At 31.4% G+C, this 22,410-nt stretch overlaps 1 protein-coding gene across 1 annotated transcript in view; it reads right to left on the reverse strand.

The window, feature by feature from the left end:
- Positions 1 to 3,928: 3,928 nt before the first annotated feature.
- LOC148627582 (calcium/calmodulin-dependent protein kinase type 1-like) overlaps positions 3,929 to 22,410 on the reverse strand; it is a 63,101-nt gene continuing 44,619 nt past the window's right edge. Inside the window, exons 4-10 of the mRNA XM_088575391.1 lie at positions 21,922 to 22,060; positions 18,449 to 18,572; positions 15,349 to 15,424; positions 12,167 to 12,279; positions 9,525 to 9,603; positions 8,762 to 8,849; positions 3,929 to 7,596 (exon numbers count right to left, since the gene is read on the reverse strand). Coding sequence (XP_088431517.1) covers positions 7,483 to 7,596; positions 8,762 to 8,849; positions 9,525 to 9,603; positions 12,167 to 12,279; positions 15,349 to 15,424; positions 18,449 to 18,572; positions 21,922 to 22,060 — 733 coding nt within the window. The 3' untranslated portion in view covers positions 3,929 to 7,482. The remainder of the gene's footprint in view (positions 7,597 to 8,761; positions 8,850 to 9,524; positions 9,604 to 12,166; positions 12,280 to 15,348; positions 15,425 to 18,448; positions 18,573 to 21,921; positions 22,061 to 22,410) is intronic.

Raw genomic sequence — 22,410 nt, forward strand, 5'->3', positions numbered from 1 at the left:
TTCTGGTGTATTTCAGCAGAAATGGGCAGCATTTAATTGTCTCCAGTCAAAATCGGTAATCATATAGAAGATATGTATAAAATATATAAGTGAAAATAAAAATAAATAAATATCCAAGCCCCGGGTTTCAAAATAAGTCTTGAACTTTGTGGGGAAGATAAATCAAGTTCAAGAAATAATACATTTTGTAATATACAAAGTAAAAACTACAGAAAATTAATTTGCAGACATTACGTAAATCTGTTTGTCAGAAGCAGAATATCATGTTTCAATAAGATGTGCTTTTCGGTTTCATTTTTTTAAAGCAGCATATGGGACATATTAATAAAATTTTTGACATTTCTTTTAAATTTGGGGACAATTTACCCTTTATGAACCGTGAAGGAGTTAATGAACAAGCGTAAACTGCTCCAACGTTGGTTATGCGAGCATAACTTGGTATTTCATTTAAAGTCTTGAATCGATTGAAGTTAAAATTAGTCCCTTCACCAAATCTCCTTTCAGTTTGGAATTATTTGAATTGCGGATCGATCAACGGGAATGACGTCACAGTACCAAATTAGTTTATGGAAAATAACCATAGGCTATCTTGTCCTGATGAGAAATAAACGATTATCAATTTCTGATGACCTTAATCCAAAAGCCTGTCTCTAAGGCAAAGGTGGCATTTTAAGAACACAGAATATTCGCTTTTAGCTCTGACACACCTTTGATAAATATAAACACCATATGCAGGGAAACACTGCACATGAACGGGAAATTTATAATTGACTCATTTGTCATATATTTTGAACTGAGATGACTACTGTCGTCAAATTCTAAATGAAGGTCTAAAAATAGTGTTGAGGAACCTGTGTCAGCAGTCGCATTCACTTCTAGTTCTAATGAATAAATAAACGGAAGCCGTTCTCCTTTCGGATTATTAATGGAAAGAACATTGTCAATATTTTATATGATTTTAAATGAACTGCGATCCATATAAGAACAGGAAAAGGGGCACAATAAGTCCTCATTGGAATGCCGCTTTGTTAAAAAATTGCCTTCCCAAAAGTGACAAAAAAGTTGTGAAGGAGAAACTGTAGAATACTGATCACCTATTACTCAGTGCAGCAACTTTTGTCTTTTTGTGTTATAGTGGTAAGATATGTAAAATCGTATCCTAAAACAACAAATTGGTGAGAATTACTATTCTTTCAGTTAAATGCTTTGTGGATGATTAATCTTTTAGACAGGTTTTTAATTTATTCTGAGGCAAGGTTGTACATAATGTTAAAAATCAAAGGTTTTAAAACAATTAACTGCAGCGAATGAGCGAGATTTAAGAGTTTTTTTTCACAATCCACATATAATTAATACCACTACACGAGTACACAGTACCGTCCGTGCGAGACCCGACAGGGTAGTCAAGGACGTTAAACCCCCCTTAGTTAGTTAGTACACAGTTTCACAGTATTGTTGTAGTCCTTCCTTCACTGCAGACTGTATAGACAGCTCTTTTGTTGAACAAGTAGATGTTCATGCTAGTATGTACCTTTACTTGTATGGATTTTTATGTAGAATTGGACTCCAATATAAATAAGGTAAGTCCTCAGACTTCTCAATTGAAGGAATATTCAATTATGTCATGAAGGACTTGACTGTGGTTAGCTAGGATTTCATACTTGTTGAACACACTACGTTTGTATTTAATATAACCCCATTCATCTTTTATTCTTAGCTCTTTAATTAAACAGTTAACATACAAATAATGTTATTAGAGCTTTGCTCACAGGGACAACATATTTCTCATGGAGAGAAGAAATATTTTACAACATCTACGCCCTTAAATACTGATTAAGATCTATCACTCATGCAGTATTTGAGGTTGTGAATGCCATGTTATACCAAAGGCCTAACCACTTGTATCCAATCTGTGTGGGTCCTGCTCCTTCTCTTTTTATCCATGCTCTTGCACAATCTGTAACTGTGTCCATTATAATTTTAAATTTAGAATCTATATCAGTTTTCATTTTGGTGTAAGTTTAAAGTATTTTTTTTATCCTGAAGGTATCTTGCTTTGAACTGATTCATTCTGTTTTTGACATTTCAAAACATTGATATTGCTTTAAGATCCATATCTTGTCAGACAGAACTTATTACGCAAACAGCCAGGGACTTTATTTATCCAATATACACTCCCTGAAATAGCTTAGTCTAAGGATCTTAAAATTAAAGTGATTTTAACATTTGGTCTACCCTGGACTTTTTATGAGCAACTCAGCGGGTGTTTCTAGAAAAGCAGAGGGCACTTACCCTACCGGTGCACCTGGTCCATGCTCCCAGTTTTAGTAGAGTCCGAGTTGCTCATTTGCTTTTGTTACTTTGTATGCATGATTTTAGTTACTTTATGTTCTTTGTTGTGTATGTCTGTTTTCCATGTCTGGTTCCCTTGATTACTCTTCAAGATAATGAAATCTCAGTATAAAGATTTTGGTCTCAGAAATGTTCACATACCCAGTAAAGCAGAATGTATTTTATGAACACTAACATTTTACTGGGATAATATCCAGACTTCAAAGTAATTTTCTTTAGTCAATGTATCTCCCTTTAAATAAAATTCTTAAGTATAAATTGGACATATTTTTTTTTAATCCCTGGTCCTTCTCCCTCATGGTAATAGTTGGTACCTTATGCTTTCATCATATGCATCGATGTGCAAAAACATTTCCCCCAAAATTGAAGATATTTATACATTGTACTTTATATTGAATGAAAAGACATTTAGCATTTTCAATGTAAATGTAATTTTAAAACTTTTGATCATAATTTTCCTTCCCTTTCCTCACACCAGCCACAGCTTCAAACATGTAAAACTGTTTTAAGTTGGATTATCTCCCTTTCAAACTATATCATCCAAGATACATGTACATGGGCAGGCATTCCAGAAAATTCCTGTATACCCTAAAACTAGGTGTAGGTACAACATTTATACAAAAATTCTACTGTATTCTTATACCTCCACCAAAAGCCTGAAATGTATTTGGTGGTTAAAATGGCCTGTTCTGATATTTTTGGTAATTGTCAGAGTGCTCATAAATGGATGGTTTTGTGCAATTTTGTTACCATGTCTGTGCAGAGATGAAAGAGCTTGCCTTTTAAAGCAGGTCCTACTTGGAGTTGAAATTGTTGAATACTACACAATACTTTCCTATTGTACTTTTTATCATTATTTTGCTGTTGAGATTGTTATCTTAGTTTTTCCTCATTTTTATTTCATGAATTCAGAGATTTACCAGTTTAAATATTGATAGGCTACAACAGTAATTAAGTAGTATAGAACCACCAAATGCAACTTCTGCCATCCTAATTCTTACCTTTATGCAAACCTTTACAACTGTGACTAATCAAATCTTTTTAACTTATCATGACCTTTCAACAATGCAGTATTGAGTTTTCTTTGACATCAAGTGAAACCCATGATGCTTAATCATGGCAATGTAACCGATTGAGCTTACAACCTTGCATTTCATTGGACAAAAGTGATAGCAACCGTGAAATTCAAGGTTCCATTAGGGGCATTGTTGTTAAGAATATTTTCAATCACATTGATACATTGAAGTATAATCTTTAATATATTGAATAATTGGAAATAGCTTACTTGTTGAACAAATAAAATAATTGAACTACTAAACGCAGCACAGTGTTAATACAGTTTCACAAAAAAATTTGGAATGAACAAAGTGAGAAAATGCGTTAGTTATCTTTTTTTTAAGATAGTACTTGTTTTACAGGTAAGTCCTTGTACATGCAGGACATATGTCTTGTTTGTATTATGTATCACCATAATAAACAATTGTCTCCATCATGTTGCTCCAAATCTGTTTATCACATAAATTTCCATACAACACTCAGGATTTCAATTTTTAGGAGAATAATTCAATAGCAAAAATACTGCTGATAAAAATATTTATGTTGAAAAGTGCAGTAATAATAAATATACATTTAGAAAATAATAAAGTAAAGTACAAATTTTAATAGAGTCTTCAGACAAAATAGTCCAATATAACAACATCAACAAGGATAAAATCAACATGGAAAGCATAAACAATTGTGACCTGGTCCTACTACAATTTTGGGTGCACTCTATTATGTAGTACCATCATGGACCTGGATTCCAGGTAAAAACAAATTTGTGTTCCATTCTTTCTGTCATATACATATATAGCAGAAAAGTCAAAAGAAAAATACCAAAATAAATGGTATGTATTGCATAACAGAGAGCACCCTTGGTTCATGTCAAAGCTACATTAAATTGAACCGCTTTCCTCGTCATGGGTTGTTAGTTGTTGATCATAACAACCATTGGTGTGAAAATTCCCCTTAAAGGACTTTATGCAACTTCAACCCTTAGCAAGGAAAGATGTAATGTAAATTGCTTTTTTTCATTTACTGCTGTAGTACATATGTTTCATACTTTTATCTTTGTCATGGCTAAATGCAAATGCAAAATTTACAAGGACATTGACAAAATCAAATTGGATTTAAGACTTTTCATGATGCTAAAACAGGAAAATGAGATTTAAAAAGATGGATTTCTATTCATTTATGAGAAAAAAGTAAACTAAATAGATAGAAGTGATTTCCAAACAAGAGATTTAATTCATTCAATGGCAACAAAAATACATGGTAATATATCTCCTAAAAATTAGCATTGATTTACTTTGATTGCATCATTTGATCACTGTGAATAATCAAAAGCAAAATTCATCAAAACATTTAAAATCATATATCTTGATACTTGTTGGTACATGTACTGTTTAAATGTAAATTATTTAGATGGCTATAGAGATTGCTTTTGTTCAGCCATTTACTGTTCTCAATTTATATATCAATAAAAGTTTTACTTATATCACAATGTCATTAAAAACACAACCAAGTTTTAATAACAAAATAATAGTCTACTAAACTGCAAATTCAGAAATCAAGACAGTCTTGGTTAGGCTAAACTGACGACAGTAAATGTCCATTCATAATGGCAAAGCCTTAAAACTACAACAATTTGTAATCATACAGCATAACATGTACTAGCAACAAGAAAGTTAACAAAGGCTAATAGTAAATGTGTAACAATATAATCCAAAACTTAAAACTATTTGCATTTTGCTGGTATATTGCTAGTTTTTTGTGTTCAACTATGATGTAACAATAATTAATTTCAAGATGCATTACAAATATAGGCCATCTTATAGTGCTTACTATAGGCCATCTTTTAGTGCTTACAACTATAGGCCATCTTATAGTACTGCATTACAACTATAGGCCATCTTACAGTGCTATAATAAAAAAAATATTCATTTCAGTTCAAGTATTCCAAACGTAAAAAAGTGGAAGTTGAAATATAAAAGTCTTTGACATATTTGGAAAGATTATAACATAAATCATAGTGACTGGTACTATGTCTATCAAACCACAAATATAATTGTTACAAATTAATGAGAAATAAAATCTACTTCATTCAAAGCTGAAGTGACAAAAATGCCACAAAATTTAGATAAATAAACCATAACACTTTCAGAAAATTTTGATCCAAGTTAGTGACCGAGAAAGTCACTTTATTAGTGGAACTCCATTTCTAATCCTTCATCAATCAATTTCATCTGATTGCAAATGAAAATATTACGTCTAATTTATGATCATAAAATACTGTAAGTCATTACTTACAAACAACAAAAACTGATATCTACAAGATAAAGTACTTCTACAGGAAACCTTTGGTGACAGGACCAACCACTACTTCTACCACTACTTATACATGAATTACTCTCTAAATCTACTCAATCTAGTACCCATGATTAACAGTGGCAATCTCAGTGAGGTATATTGTAGTCACAAATGTAAAACTTCTCTCATGAAAACTTGAAAATCTTGCAAACTGTACTTATCGCAAGTACTTGTCCATTAAATGCAATAAAGGAATGACGGCTTGTACATGATACACATTCTTTCTTAAAACTCAACAACTGATGGTGTAAACATAATGTTACGACAAATTCATTCTTGTTCACTCTTACTCCAAAAATAAAAACAAGTGAGAAAAAAGTCCTTGACTGAACAAATCTTCAGAAACTAAAATAATTAAGCTTTTAACTATTCAAGGATTCTTTGGTAACTAATCACTGACTGTAATTCAATGAAATAAAGAACAGTTAAGCACAATTCTAATATGGATTTTATTTCTGGTGTTTTGTGAAAATAGGTTTAAAGAGTAAAAACTCAAGCTCTTAAAATGACTTGAAATTGTTAGGATACATCTATTTCTAGAAGAGACAGAAAAGGCATATGGCACCTGAAAGTTTTATCTTATGCAGACTTAGGTACACTGTACCCTGAAAAACAGGCCTAAAAAGGGGGACTTCATGTACAATGAAAGCTGCCTTATATATTTTGGGACTTTTCAAATGTTTAGTTTTTTTTTATGAATTGAATGCTACATTACGAAACTAGAATGCTAACCTCTGTAGAGTTAAAAAAAGTAAGTGAAATACCTTACGCATTACATGTATCAAGTGAAAAATAAAGCTAAGATTGTAAGAAATTTGCTTGAACTCTGTCTATTTAGGTGAACACCTGCACAGGAAATTATTTCATGGGGCTGAAACTTGTCTGTTCAATATTTAAGCAGAGGAGAATTAGGTCATATTAAGACAAGGTTAAGTTTTGTACTATTCTGTTTGGAACTAATGAAAGTCATAACTGATTATCAAATGCATATGGGACAATAAGTTCACTAAATAATAATGTTAAACAATAGACAAATTCAAATCTTGGAATGAAGCTGGTACATAACATTTTTTGAATACTTAAAATTTAACCTGTTAATAATTTTTTTTCCTTTCAAACCAAAAAAATTTAAAAATAAGAATTTTGTAAGATTTTCAAACTTTTACAATATATTAGCAAATTTTTTTTTATTAATAATAGTATATATCATTTGTGTTTTAAGAAAAGAGCAGTTATGTAGGATCACATTTCTAATCAAATAAAGCATATTTTCCAAATCTACAAGTAAGCTAACATAAACAATATAAAACGACTGGAGATATATAAATGAAATTCAAAATCTGGTACAATGGCCTCCACAATGGAAACAAAATAACTGACGATATCAAAGTCTTACAATAAATTCAGTTTCCTAGCAAATATAAAGTACAAAACAATTCAAGACTTTTACAAGTTAATCTCCACTGAACTCATGGAATTCTCCTTTTAACAACATGTTTTCCTCCAACAAAATGTTTGATGTTCAAGCTAAAAATAACTCTGTGACTTTACAACATATTCTCTAATAAAACCGGTCAAGTTGGTAAATCACAAGAACACTCGATGCACCAAACACTTATAACAGTCAGTCAAACATTAAACGCTGATATGATTCAGCTGGAATGACATGTCATCTGCTGCTGTTGTCAACAAAGAAGTTTCTACCTAGGGGAGACCACTGTATTAGGTCTGAAGACCAGCAGATGCAGTTTGTCTGTGTGATGACTGAGAATGGTCCTCTTTGTTCATTGCTAATTTCTTCATCTGTCTGATCACAGCTGTTGCATTAAAGGCTTGCTACAGAAATAAATAAAACAACCATTTTAAAAAATGTGTTACATCCAAACCAGATAAAAAGAAGCAAGGTATACACATCTAAGTGCATGCTGTTCAGTGTAATAGAAAAAGGAATGCAACAAATGCACCATCGTATAACCCCTATAAGAATAGTAAATACTTATAGAGATCACCAAAAGGTTATCAATTAGTGTTAATACACCTTCAAGTAAGCTCTGAAAGGCCCTAACAAAGAAAGTAATAAAATCCATAGTACCGGTAACAGAACAATGACACTCCTTCAAAATGTACTAAAAAGTAAAATAATGACACAAAGACCCATTAATGACCAACAATGACATTAGGGTGAAATCATTCATTTCTAACCAAACACAGCAGACAACTTGGCAATCATGGAATAACATATGAAATTGACAAAATTTAATATTACCAAAAACATGCTTCATTCATAAATTGTTTGTTGAAAATTTTGAATTTGATCATGAGCCTGATATCACAAAGCAATACATGGTGTTTAAGTTTCAAAGTTAAACATTCGTTATGTTCTTCAAATGATATGTGCTGTCTGGGTAGTTGTCTCGTTAGTATTTCCATAACTTTGGTTTACTACACATACATTTCATTTTTGTCCAGGTAGAAATCTTTAAAGTAGTTGCTCTGCACAACAATTGTCTTTTTTTCATATTTATGGTATGCACAACATTTTAGTAATTTTTCAAAGGGACGTAATCCACCAACACCTGACAACCTGATTGACTGTCTCACTGGGCAAAGGAACAGTAAACATTTTTCTTGGAAATGATTACTATTTTCACTTCATTAGACACCTCAATTATTTGAAATAAATTATTTAAAAGTAAGTACTAACTGTGACTAAAATAATTTGAGATTTAGAATTATAAGTCTACTGCTGTCTATTGCTGCAATAAAATTTCAAACCAGACTGTTCGGTTAGAAAGTTACTTCGCTTTGCAAAAAATGTTAAAAAATGCAGTCTAAGTCAGAAGTGTGAAAAAGGACTATTGTACATCGTACATCTCATTTTTCTTTTCACCATAACTGCACATGAAGTCATTTATCATAAATATCATACCTCAAACTTCATGTAAGTTTGATTTAACCTACATCTTAACATCCGACTCATTTGTATCATAGCATTACCTACCTTCCACTTAGTCTTTGCAAAATTTTTCTTAATATTTTCACTAACAGAGGCATGGATATCTTTATCTAAGGCAGTGTTTCCTGATATCCTGGAAACATAAAAAAAGATTAAGAAACAAGTTAGATCCTTCAATTCAGCTATCTACCAAGAACCGTCATGTGTAATTATATAATAATATGCTTCATATTTTCATGCACTTCTTCAGCGTCAGAACATAGAATGCATACATTACGACAAGACTGCCTAATTAAAATGAAAACTGAAGTACACATACTCCTTTTAAATAGACAAAACTCCTATAAATTGTTGAATCAAAATAACTGTGTAGTATGTAAATAGGCAGTGACAGATGGATGTTAGGACAGACAGCATTACTGCCCATATTGTTTCATGGTGGGTAAATATCTCTGGAATAATTATCTTTGCAAATACCATAATAAATAATAAATAATTTTCTTCATATCCTACTTGTTTTCTGAACTTCTTAACACAATTATTCTCCTCCCTTTCAGTATTTTCTTACCTTTCTTACAAGAGTAATCAAAGGAACCAAGATTCTAACAGAAATGAAAATGTGGTCCAGGGACAAAGACCAGACATGGAAAACAGACCAACACAATAAAGAACATAAACTAACTAAAATAATACATTCAAAGAAACAAAAGTAAATGAGCAACTCCGACTCCACTAAAACTGGGAGCACGGACCAGGTGCACCGGTAGGGTAAGCGTCCTAACAAACTAATATACTCAATGGTACTTACCATGGAAACGCTATAGCTTCTTTACAAGAAAACCTCTTCTTAGCATCTTTACACATTAAATTTCGAATGAATTCTTTTGCTGAAAATGATATTAATATATATTGTATTGCATCATACATTGCACTATTAAAAAGTTACAGGAAGCAACCAAATGTTAGCTTGGTTCATTATTACCTTATATTGCATTGGTGCAAAAAAAGCTTTAAATTCATCCCTTGTAGTATAAAAAATAAAAGTACAATGTGAAGGGGCAATATTACTTCATAATCATAAAAAAAAACCTATACAATAAATAAAACATGAAGTAAAGATAAACCAGTGCCATATAATATTCTGACCTGGGAATATTGACTCTGTAATTAAATATCATAGCAATAAATGAAACTTATTTGTTATCATAATCTTGGTGTTAATATTTTTTTTCTTTCTTTTTTTTGGATGGGAGGTAGAGTGGGTGGGGTCAAAATATCATCGGACACCAGTAGTTCATCAAACACAAACAAATGAACTGATGTCTTTGATGAGATTTATACAGTAAAACTCAATAAGTCAGAACTCATAATCCAAACCATGTTAGACATAAGTAGTTTATTTTTCAAAAATGATGTAAAACTTGATTACATTTTAACCAGGAAGCATGAAATATTTAATTAATCATAAAATTGTTTATTCATGGCTAAATTTCAATTGAAAGCATAATATAAGTGCAAGTTTAACTGTTCTTACAATAAAGTCAGCTTAACTTTTAGTAGTCAAGACGGAAGTTAATCTTAAAACTCTTTCTGATCAATTAACAAAATTGTTTCATGATTGGGTACAAGATGAAAAAATATTTCTCCAACAAAAATGAATGAAGAGTTCCACACTAATGATACTACATTATTATATGTACCAGTAATTAAAAATTATACGAGTACCATATATAAGGATACTTTTTATTTATTCTACTAAGATATCTATCAGCTTATCCCTTAAACTTATGAATTCTGGTACATTACTTATTAAGGGAAGAGTTTTAAAAAAACCAGAACTGATCTTGTTATGTATAGCATGTATGGTAAACATGGAAGAATAGACTTAACATATATACTAGGTTAAAGTTATTAGTACATTGTACTGTTTGTTGTGGATTTCATGACTTTTGTTATGCTAATTCTTAGCTACAAAAATGACAATGTCATAAAAGTCTCAACCACAATGTTGACATGTACTTAGTTTTTTAATTAGAAAGTAATCTTAAGTACTAGAAAATGGCATAGTCGAGGAATGAACCCATCACTCTATCATTCAAGGCCAGAATACTATTTTTTACTTTTTACTACTGGTTTTGTTGTTTATGGAAGGAACAGTGCATTAAATCACAACAAGAGCAAAAACCCGAGGAACTTGTTTTCTCTCATTAAAAATGCTTTTGAAGCATTTGTTTATAACATTCATCTCCTTATTTATAGTTTTATTTAACCTTTAAAATGGTCACCAATGATAAAATATTGATTTCTGGTTTACTTCATGTTCTTAAAATTAAGGTTCAAGTCAATACCAGAGCAACCATCATATTGTTTTGTGACATTGAATTCTTAGTCCCTAGTGACATATAAATATACAGAATGAGCAATTAATATCTTTATAATGTGAAAGACTATTGTTCATGGGGTACCAATTTTCCTGGTTTTCGTGGGTAGGCCAAACCACGAAATTTGGTTCCCAACGAAAAGGAGATTTCCATTAATGTGTATACCAAACACCTCAAAACCACGAATTCAAGAATCCATGAAATGTGTTTGTTCCCTAATCCATGAAAACTGATATCCACGAATATAAGTACTTTCACAATAATTCAAATGAACTAAGCAAGGTATTTACTCCATTGCATTAAAATCTTGTTTATCTGTTGCAGTACATTTTCATCATTGGAATTTGTCTATCTTTAAAGCAGTATAAAATTGATATTAGAAAGGAGGTAACTCTTGAAAATAAATCAATGTTCATGCATGTTTTAGTTTTGCACATAATATTGCACTGCAACACCAGAACTGCAGCATTGTGTAAGGTACTGGTACCAATGTGTACAAATTAATGTTTTATTCTCAGTTGAATCCATCAGGATATTTACCTTCAGCTTGTTTTGAATTTCCCTTTGTTACTCCTGCATAGAGCCATTTACTTGTCTTTACTTGTACACCAAATAGATTGTGTTACTTATATAACCAAAAAATTAATATGAACCAGTGGCAGCTACAGACTTACAAAGGGAGAATAGGGGAAGGAAAAACAAAAATATTTTATAATACTAATAAAGAAATTTGCATGATAAATAATTATGTCTATAGTTTTTTTTTCATCTTAAAACATACTAACTATCACAATTCTAAGTTTCCAATTTCGGATATATCATACCAGAAATGGGAAATTATCCGATTCTGATATATCATCCCAGTAGAGAGAATATGATCTGATTCTGCTAAAACATCCCAGTAGAGAGAATCTTACCTGATTCTGATATATCATCCCAGTAGGGAGAATCTTACCTGATTTTGATATATCATTGCGGTAGGGAGAAACTTACCTGATTCTGATATATCATCCCAGTAGAGAGAATCTTACCTGATTCTGATATATCATCCCAGTACGAAGAATCTTACCTGATTCTGATATATCATCCCAGTAGGGAGAATCAAACTCATACTCTGCCTTTAATATCTGTTGAAACAACACCGAATCATTCTCATCATAGAAAGGAGGATAACCACATAATCTAAACAGAAAGCATTAATTACATGTTCAAACCTAATTAAATACAATGTAGCAGTAATTACCAGACTCTTTTACCTATTAAGTAGCAGTTTTTATAAAAATCAGACAGGAGGTGATTCATGTATGGCAAAAAACCACCAATTTTACTTTTATTTCCTATTCAGAATCAGTTACAGACCACATAATCAGTCTTGGTTTTTCATTTGGGTGTTGTGCCTTTGAGATAAAATTTATGTAGACTGGACATGAAATTTGCACTTTGCAAGACTTATTGTTCTTGATTTGCTTAGATTTGGTTGATATTAGTGTGAAATGGAAGTAAGATTTTCTCAAAATTGCAGATCTGAATACAGAAAAGACTAATGTTACCTAGATATATAGCATCTGAAGACCAAAAAAAAACATTGTTTGTTTGGTGGCTTTTTCTATACCATGAACCACCTGTACTATAGACTGTGTCTAAATTTTATATGAACTGGTACTTGAATACATAAATTTGTTGATTCATGAAAATAAAGATTTCAGTATTTTTAAAACAACCAATGTTTGATATTATCTCATACAGACATGTTATCTAATTAAGGGAGATTATCTCATATAGACATGTTATCTAATTAAGGGAGATTATCTCATACAGACATGTTATCTAATTAAGGGAGATTATCTCATATAGACACGTTATCTAATTTAGGGAGGTTATCTCATACAGACATGTTATCTAATTTTGGGAGATTATCTCATAAAGACATGTTATCTAATTTAGGGAGATTATCTCATACAGACATGTTATCTAATTAAGGGAGATTATCTCATATAAACATGATATCTAATTTAGGGTAGAAGTTCTGAATTGTGGCATGTGAAGAATGTGGAAAGAATTGCACAATAATTACAATATATAATTTCAAATGTAATATTTACCATTGAAAGATGATTTGATGATTACAGATAACTTCAAATCCTTTTTCTTTGAAAAGGAGCTATAAATCCAGATCAGGAAATTCAAAATGTACGTATTACATTATACCAAAAAATAACCTGCATTTTTTCCAAAATCATTACTATGTACAAATAATTAACATGTACTGCATTTTGGCACTAAGCAACTTTTTACAGAAATTTTAAAACATTAAATGGGATATACTGATCCTATAAAACTATTCTGGATCACCAATGAATGATATTTTGATACTCAGTACAACTTAAAAAACCATAAAACCTTTCATACAATTATCAAAAACAGTTACTTTCCTCTTGAAATATTTTTTTATTGTTTGAAACACTTGGAAAATGCACTGATTACTGCACACAAAAATGTTAATCATATAATAAATTCAGCAGCAAATCTAAATCTATCAATGCACTTAAGTAGCACTCCAGCTAAGAGTCATGCAAAATGTGATTCATGGGTAAAAAGCCTACATATTTTTATTTTTGATTATTTTGTTTGAATTGCCATAGTAAACAGAAATTAACATTCAGTTTTTCATATAACCTGTGTTCTTAGGAGATAAAATTTATATAGAATGCACTGTAGATTTCAAAATTCAGGGAGATAACTCTGTGAATGACACCCAAATACAATAGAATCTATTGGATTTTCAATGTTGATTATCTTCTAAGAACAGGCAGATTTGAATGAATAATAACACATTTCATAGTATATACCCATAAAACAACTTAATTACAAAAATAAAAATATGTAGCCTTTTTTGGGGTGTATCACATTTTTCAGATTTTGCATGATTCTTACAAAGACAGTTACTTAAGATACAGCTAAGTTACTGTGAAAAAGTAAGTAGTACCAAATTATTTCTCTAAGCAATAGGAAATATTTGCAACTTACACATTTTTTGTACTATGATTTTCAAAAACTATTTGAAGTTGCATGCATTATCTAGGTATCACCCTCACTCATACTGGAGAGTATCCAAAATCACTTAATTTTAATGACAAAAATTTCTGTATCATTCCATATAGTGAAAATAAGCAAAATCCCACAAAACAGGAAGTTTATATCACATACCTCATTATAAAGCCACACACCAAATTTAAATAACAGATGGGAAAAGGGGGTGGGGGTAGAATGATTGACATTTACTTTAACTCACAACCCTTAATTACAGAATAGGTATCATCATGATATAAAGGATTTCAAAGTACCAAATTAATAACTAGGACTTAATACAGCAGTTTAGAAATTCTTTACATTAGTCTTAGATTGTTTAAGAAATGAAAAGTAATATCACAATAGATTTCTTGTAGTATTTAACACCAAAATTCCAAAATTTGTATTAACATATATTATACTTCATATAAAATCCTACGTTTTCCAGTGGTTTACAAAGATAAATTATCCTGGTATACCACCATTCCTCAGCAAATTCAGGAGGGTGGTATACTTGAGTATACATTCCTCTTCCAACAACAAACCAGAAATTTGTCCTATCCTTTCCTATTCATTGTCAATTTTTTTATACTGTTGCCCAAACAAAAACATCAAGACAATAATTTGTTAAAAAAGGAAAATAAAATGCAAATGAAGACATTTTCAGAACTTTTTGTAAATTAGGGCACAAAGAGGACACATATATGGTGCAAAGAGGAGTGAGATTGTTCTATTTATTTAAGAATACTAAATTGGAACATTTAGACAATTTATTTAAGACAACTTTATAATGACATTCAGATTACACATACTGCCTGCAGTTGAGGGTGGTATACTAGATCACCACACTCAGCAAAGAATATCACCCTCAAATTAAGTCTAGGGAGATATTCTTCCTTTGCGTGGTTATCTAGAATATCACTCTCAACTGCAGTCAGTATGTGTATAATATCACTTGTCTGGTAAAACTCAAAGTCAGGCTTGAACTTAATTTTGATAAACATGAAAATGTGATTGACAGGAGTAACTATAAGTGTTGATAACAGAAATGTCACCTGTAGCAAACTATTAATCGCAGAATGATCCATAAACAGAAATGGACCAATATAGGATGACATATGACAGACAAGGATAAGCCCAATCCACTTTTGAGACACAAAAATACAACTAATATAAACTTACAAAATATAAGCTATAACCCCTATTGACCAACAATCCACTTCTTTTCCATAAGGTAACTGAGCTAAAACTTCTGGTGCTGGAAATAAACGAAAGAGTTGGAACATTAACAGTCAATAGGTATAGCCACGGTCTATGAATCTCTCAATTGGAAGTCCTACGTTACAAATAGATCGGAAATCAGATCCTACATTACAAATAGAATATCAACTGTATTTATGTCATTGTCAAATCATCAGTCAATCATCGTTGGATGTGCCAAGTATTCTACTGGTCATGGTAAATTCATTATTGTTCACTTAATTTACTTGACAGTGGAAGATCTACAGAAAAAATTTTGTTTGCAAATATAATGAAAATGTATCCAAGGTCATATCTACCTATTCTAATTTCCAATTTTAACAATGTTGTTCACATAATAAGAACGTAAAAGATTCAAGTTGAAAAGAAATGTATTTCTTCTGGAAAGTGGATACAATCTATAGAGCAGGTTCAATGTAACTTGGATTAATAAAATATTGATCTAATAACAAATTACATTCTCCATTAAATCATTTTGAAGAAATCTTCAGCAAGTTAAGATAAGAATAAGAGAACTTCCTTCAACATGAATGAAAGGGATTTCAGAAAATATAGACTACAGTACAAACTAATGAATTTAAGATTAGCCAGGTGTGTAATATGACATGTCTACATTTCCTTGATTAATAATTCAGGGATAAAAACTGAACAAATCATACAAAATCAATCTTTCCTTTATAAATAAAATTCTTAAAGGAGTACACATACTGGTATATATTGCTAATTTAATTTCAATGCAAAACATAAGGACATATAAAATCATGGACATCATTTCAGATCACAATTTCAATAGACTACAGGATTAAGGGGATTAAACAGGTTCCAACACACCCACTCCTTTTTTTTTTTAATTTCAACAGCTTTCATGAAAATATTCACATTTCACCTAAAAATTAGAAACTAATATTAAAGATTCTTCATTAAAAAAACAAGGTAAAGGACTAATTTTTTATAGAGGGATAGTTTATCGTTAGCAGCTTAATCTCCTTTAATAGAAACAATATCTGGAAAAGTAGCATCTACAGAAGGTAACTCATCTACAAAGGCACTGCAACAATTTTAAGGTTTGTGAAATATGTCAGATTCATAAAATAAGCACCTAGTCCTTAACTATGAAATTATACATTTGCTGGCAGCTATTTTACCCCAACAAAATTCCTGAATTATAGACCTTGCAGTTATTAAGCATCAATACAATATTGACAGTACTTTTCCTGTGCCTGCACACAGGCAAATCTTGTTCACATGAAATCTATGTGAACTGAGCTTCATATGAAACTGATGTGAACTTCACATGAAATTAACTTGTTTTTCATGTGAGTTCACTTAACAGGAAAATCACATAAAAAGCTCACATGAATTTTGTGAGAAGGATTGATTTACTAAAATATCATGTGAACTCTGTCATAAATTCTATTTGCTCAATTCAGATGTAAATAACATGAGATTTGTGTGAAAGAGTAATCAAGGGAACCAAGGTTATAGCAGTAATCAAAAGAATGTAATCCAGGGCCAAAGACCAGACATGGAAAACAGACATACACAACAAAGAACATAAAGTAACTAAAATCATACATACAAAGTAACAAAAGCATATGGGCAATTCGGACTCCACTAAAAAATGGGATCATGGACCAGGTGCACTGGTAGGGTAAGCGTCCTCTGCTTTTCAAAAAACACCCGCCGAGTTGCACATAAAAAGTCAAGTCCGGGGTAGACAAACAATGAAAGGAAAACTATGACCCTTTGAATAAATCAGTTTTCATGGTGCAGATGGATACACCATAACGATCCACGAGTTCATGATGACGACCATAAAACTTCTGTAGTGATGACTTCAATCTTGTAGCAACATAACCCTGTTCCAGAAGCCTATTTGTTAGAGTTCTAGCGCGATACAAAAAGTCTGCATAGTTTCGGCAAGCTCTGGCATAATGTATGAGTTGTGATATGAATACTCCATATGCAGGTGCTTAAGGGATGTTGCCACAGATGAAAGGAAAGTTGACAATTTTGAATGAAAAGTCATCACGTTTGTCGTAAAGTTTGGTCAACAGTTTTCCTTTACTATAGATTTCTTAGTGTAGGTCAAGATATGAGGCTGACTTCTCAGTGTCTGTAGTATCCTTTATCTCAAGTTCTTTGGGGTAGATGTGATGTATCAATTCCCAAAATTAGGATTGTTTAAAGATAATACGTCATCTACATAGCGGAAACTGAGATTAAAGGATCTAGCCAAATGATATTCTTTCAGATCAGATCAGCTATAAAGTCAGCCACAAAACGGTCAAGGGATAGGTCAGCAAGTAAAGGAGCACAATTTGTTCCCATTGGAATGCCGTTTGTTTGTTGAAAAACACTTCCATCACACTGGACAAATATGTTGTTGATTAAAAAATCAAGCATTTTGTAAACATCTTCCTTTGTATATTTGGAAGATGATTTGGAATTATTTCTTACAAAGTATGAAGAATCTCTACCAAGAACTATGTATTTGTATCTAGGTGTACCATCTTTTTTGGAAAAACAAAGATATATAATGTTTTTAAGTCGGGATTTGAACTGGGGAATAGAAGTATACAGTGTTGAAAAATCATAGGTTTTAATGCTATTATATTCAGATAAAAGTCTTGAACTGATAGTCTCCAAAAGATCTTTCAAATTTTTCAGGATCCACATTGAATTAATACCACTATGGGAGTAACAAGTGTTTTGGTAGGACTGCAGACCCTCTTTGACAGTTGTGAGTATAGAAGTTAAAAGTTTTGAAAGAAGTTTGGTGGTATATTTTTCAGATCCAGCTATGAAATGTTGTTTGTATAGTTGTGAAGATCATTTAAAATAATTTTGTCTGAGTTTAGATGCTCAAGATGTAGCTATAATTAGGCTTGTTTAACTTCTGTAAAATCAAATGAAAAGTTTTAGTTTCAATATTTGGAATGTAAATTAAACAATAACAAAGTTTAAATAGTTGCCTAACTTTCACTTTGTGTCGATATATCTAATTAAAGTAAAGTCTTACCAACATAACCTGGTGTTCCACAAGCTGTTGCCATAGTACCAGATTCTTCTGTCTTAGATAAACCAAAATCACTGATCATGATTTTAGAATCTTCCTCTGGACTGTGATATAACAAATTTTCTGGCTGTAAAACATGAGTAAACTATCACAAGAAGATAGCAATAAAAACAAGTGATTTAGTTTCAAAATATGGAGTTCAAAGATAGTGACAATCTAAACATGTGTAGAATATGTTGATTTCATCTAATATCAACAACTAAGTACTGAGATTAATTAAATAGATGACCAGATCCCTGGTACACATTAACTAAATAGATGACCAGATCCCTGGTACACATATCATTCCTGAGATTAACTAAATAGATGACCAGATCCCTGGTACACATATCATTCCTGAGATTAACTAAATAGATGACCAGATCCCTGGTACACATATCATTCCTGAGATTAACTAAATAGATGACCAGATCCCTGGTACACCTATCATTCCTTATCAACGTATAATCAGTATGATTATATGAAAGCTCAAAAACTGAAGAGCCTTATGAAATAAATAGGATCCTACGAAATAAATAGGATCCCAACTCAAAACCAGACAGTGTACAACAAATTTTAGAAATATAAAAAGTTGAGATGTAAATGCATATCTGTTAACCTTTGGAACAATTCATTAGGGAGATTCTCTCAAACTGACACTGCCCCATGTTGAAGATATTTATGTAAAAACAATTTTTTAACTAAAAATTCAATTATCTAGTATTTTTTCTCAGAAAATATAGTAATTTTATCTAAAACCTCCCACAAATCAGACATTTTAATGCAAGATTCTAAATATTTCATTGATTGTGGGGTCTCCCCTAAAAAAGTGAGAGGGTTAACAGGTATGGTTTATAAATATACCTTGAAATTAGTCCAAACTGAACCTCTATTGGATTGATGATATTTGGTTTGTACAAATGTTCACTTAAATGCATTAATACTGATAAGAAGAGTCTTCAGGTGTTTGGTTTAAACAGGTATTTGTGGTTTATTCAGGGTTCAGTTAAGACAGGCATCACTGTTACATTTATTCAATTTATTGTCATCATCAGGATACTGGTTATTGTGCTGCAATTGTTCTATTTGAGCAACAAAAAAGCGTTGACTGTATATTTATTGGTGATATATGGTCACTGATAGTATATAACACTTTCATCCCGCCTACTTTCCTACCCATGCATGAACTACCTGTCTATTGTAGTCACTATCAGGGGCAACAAGTAGGGAAGAAATGTAAAACATGTCGTATAAAAATAAAACTTGATTAAAAATGATAAGGATTGCAGTATAAAGAAAATAACTGTATATTAACTAGAAATAAACAAAATATAAGAATTCGGCACAATCAGAAAAAAACTGCTCTGCAAACCTCATGTTTTACAACGATTCTAAGCCTCATACATATATTGTTTTTATTTCCTGTCAAAATACAGTTGTTGTCTATTTAGTCAAAGTTGTATACACTGTATAATAGATGTATTCTGGGACCATTCAAAATTGAGGAAGATTTCAATGTCAAAGGTCTTCTTCCCTTATAGATAAGATTTTGTCGCACCACTTTTTCAAATATAAGGCCGATGCCCCTCATCATTTTTCCAACACATTTTTCAGAAGACATATCGAGGCCCTAAAAACTCAGATGCAGCTTCCTATATTCAACAACCTCAGTTCAATTTGTTCTAGTTTTAATGGAAAGCTTTTTCTTTCTCAGCTGATACTAGTAACAACCAATCTATTTAACTATGTGATATCTTACATCAAATGTTTACTATAAATGAAGTTAACAGAAATGAGTTTAGGACTTTCCAAAACACAGAGAAAACTGATTTTAATTATCTTACAGAAAAGGGGGTCAATCTGTATTTTGTATAACAATCCAATAATATGAATTGGAAAAAACAACATATTGTTACACCATTAGCAAACTGCACAGATGATTTCCTAAGTATGCCAGTTAAGTTCTTATAAACTGGCTAAATGAATTTTATTGCTTTTTGTTAAGACAGATCTACATAAAAAGTAATGAAAGTAAAGAACTGTCCTTATAAAGACTTCCAGTAAAACATCCCCTGCAGTGTGTGTGATACTTGACTCTTATTAACCATATTTTTTACACAACTTTATACAGAAATTCTTGACTATAATAACATCACCATATAGTGATCTACCATTGTATCAAGTTTTATGAGAATCAAGTAATGAAGGAGATGTTACATCAGACAAATAACCTGATGGACAGATAGACAAACTGAAACCTATATTGCTCCCAATATTGTTTGCTGTTGTATAAAAATTGGTATGACACAAACCGTAACACTTTGATATTATTAGTTTTATCTGACATTGAACTCAATTTCAGGTGATTCATCGATATCATGCCATTTCAACACATGGCCTAACAAAGCAGCATCCAATGATTTCATACTAGTCAAAAGAGATATCTTAGAATCTAAAACAATGAATGCCAAGAATACTACATTGAAATCATCACAACACTTTTATCTCACACTAACCCTAGTCTATCATAGACATTTAATATTTCATTTTGGAGGAAGACCTGACATAAAATCCTGATAAGCCATGTAAAATGAGCTGATATTGTGATTTAATCAAGACAGAGACTATAAAGACCAGCCATTAACAATAAATGTCCATATAAAGGATAGATATTGCTCTTTGTATATAAAAAAGCCTCCAACACATCATGATCATAATAGACTTTATATTTTACATCATACTGGTCTTTATTATTAAATGATAATACATCTATCAAAAGGGACAATAACAGGTTTGGCAAGCAAAACAGGAAAATCAACTCAAGATCGAATAAAATTGGCCCATGTCGTAAAATTATTATCAGTTCTTTATCACACCTCACCAGCAAGGCACCAATATCAACATAAATCTGAGTGAACAGATAATGACAGAGATATTAAGAATTTTTTGGAACAGGAATATACTTTGCATGAAGTGAAGTTCAAATTAAATACAGAAAGGGAAATCAAATATATGTACATGTATGTAACAAAATACCCCAATGATCGGAGGAATTTGAAGATTTTATCTCTCTTAAAATGACTTTTATAGTCCTTTCATTATCAAACTTTTTTAATACTAATTGATGTAGGTCAATTACAAAAGGACTAAGTCTTTTTGGAAAACCCCAGTTACAATTTATTCCTACGCCTTACTAAACCCACCAATTGTTCATCAAAACTATAAAAGGCTATTACTTGAATGTAAATGAACAAACAGGCTTTTGGAACAATATTGCTATTTCCTAAAAACTGATTCTTATTTTTCCAAATTTCATTTACTTTCATCTACTCAAGTGGACATCACCAACTTCTTCTCTACAATGAGCAATGTGAGTATTCCTACATTATCTTCATTGCAGGGTCCTTGCATTGATCTATCCCTACAGTAACTGTTACCTTTAAATCTCGATGTACTACTCCTCTTTCATGCATATAGTCTACAGCTTCTAAAACTTGTCGTATCAGATCACTAGCATCTTTTTCTGTATAACTTCCCTTTTCTACTATTCTATCAAAAAGTTCACCACCGGTTACTCTGAAATGACATGAATTTTTTGTTGTAAAAATTTAATTATTTAGCATTTTTCAAAGAAAATATAGTAATTTTAACCAAAAACCTACCATGAATTTTTCTGTGGGATATTTTAAATTTTCATTAATTTTGTGGAAGTCTCCCCCCTAATGTGGGAGGGATAACATGTATTTGGATTTAATCATCTTCTACATCATGTAATTTAGTGGTATAGTTGACCAAAACATTAAAGTTTAAATAAACATTTGCTATAAAACCAACAATGGATGCAAGGTGAAAGCATATGATCACTGGAACCTACTGCCTCAAGTTGATCTAAAATTGAACAAAGGTAGATCCAAATATGAAGAACA

This window comes from Perna viridis, chromosome 1 (assembly GCF_037379345.1).
Source record: "Perna viridis isolate PV_CMFRI_1.1 ecotype Kerala chromosome 1, ASM3737934v1, whole genome shotgun sequence".
NCBI classification, from domain to species: domain Eukaryota; kingdom Metazoa; phylum Mollusca; class Bivalvia; order Mytilida; family Mytilidae; genus Perna; species Perna viridis.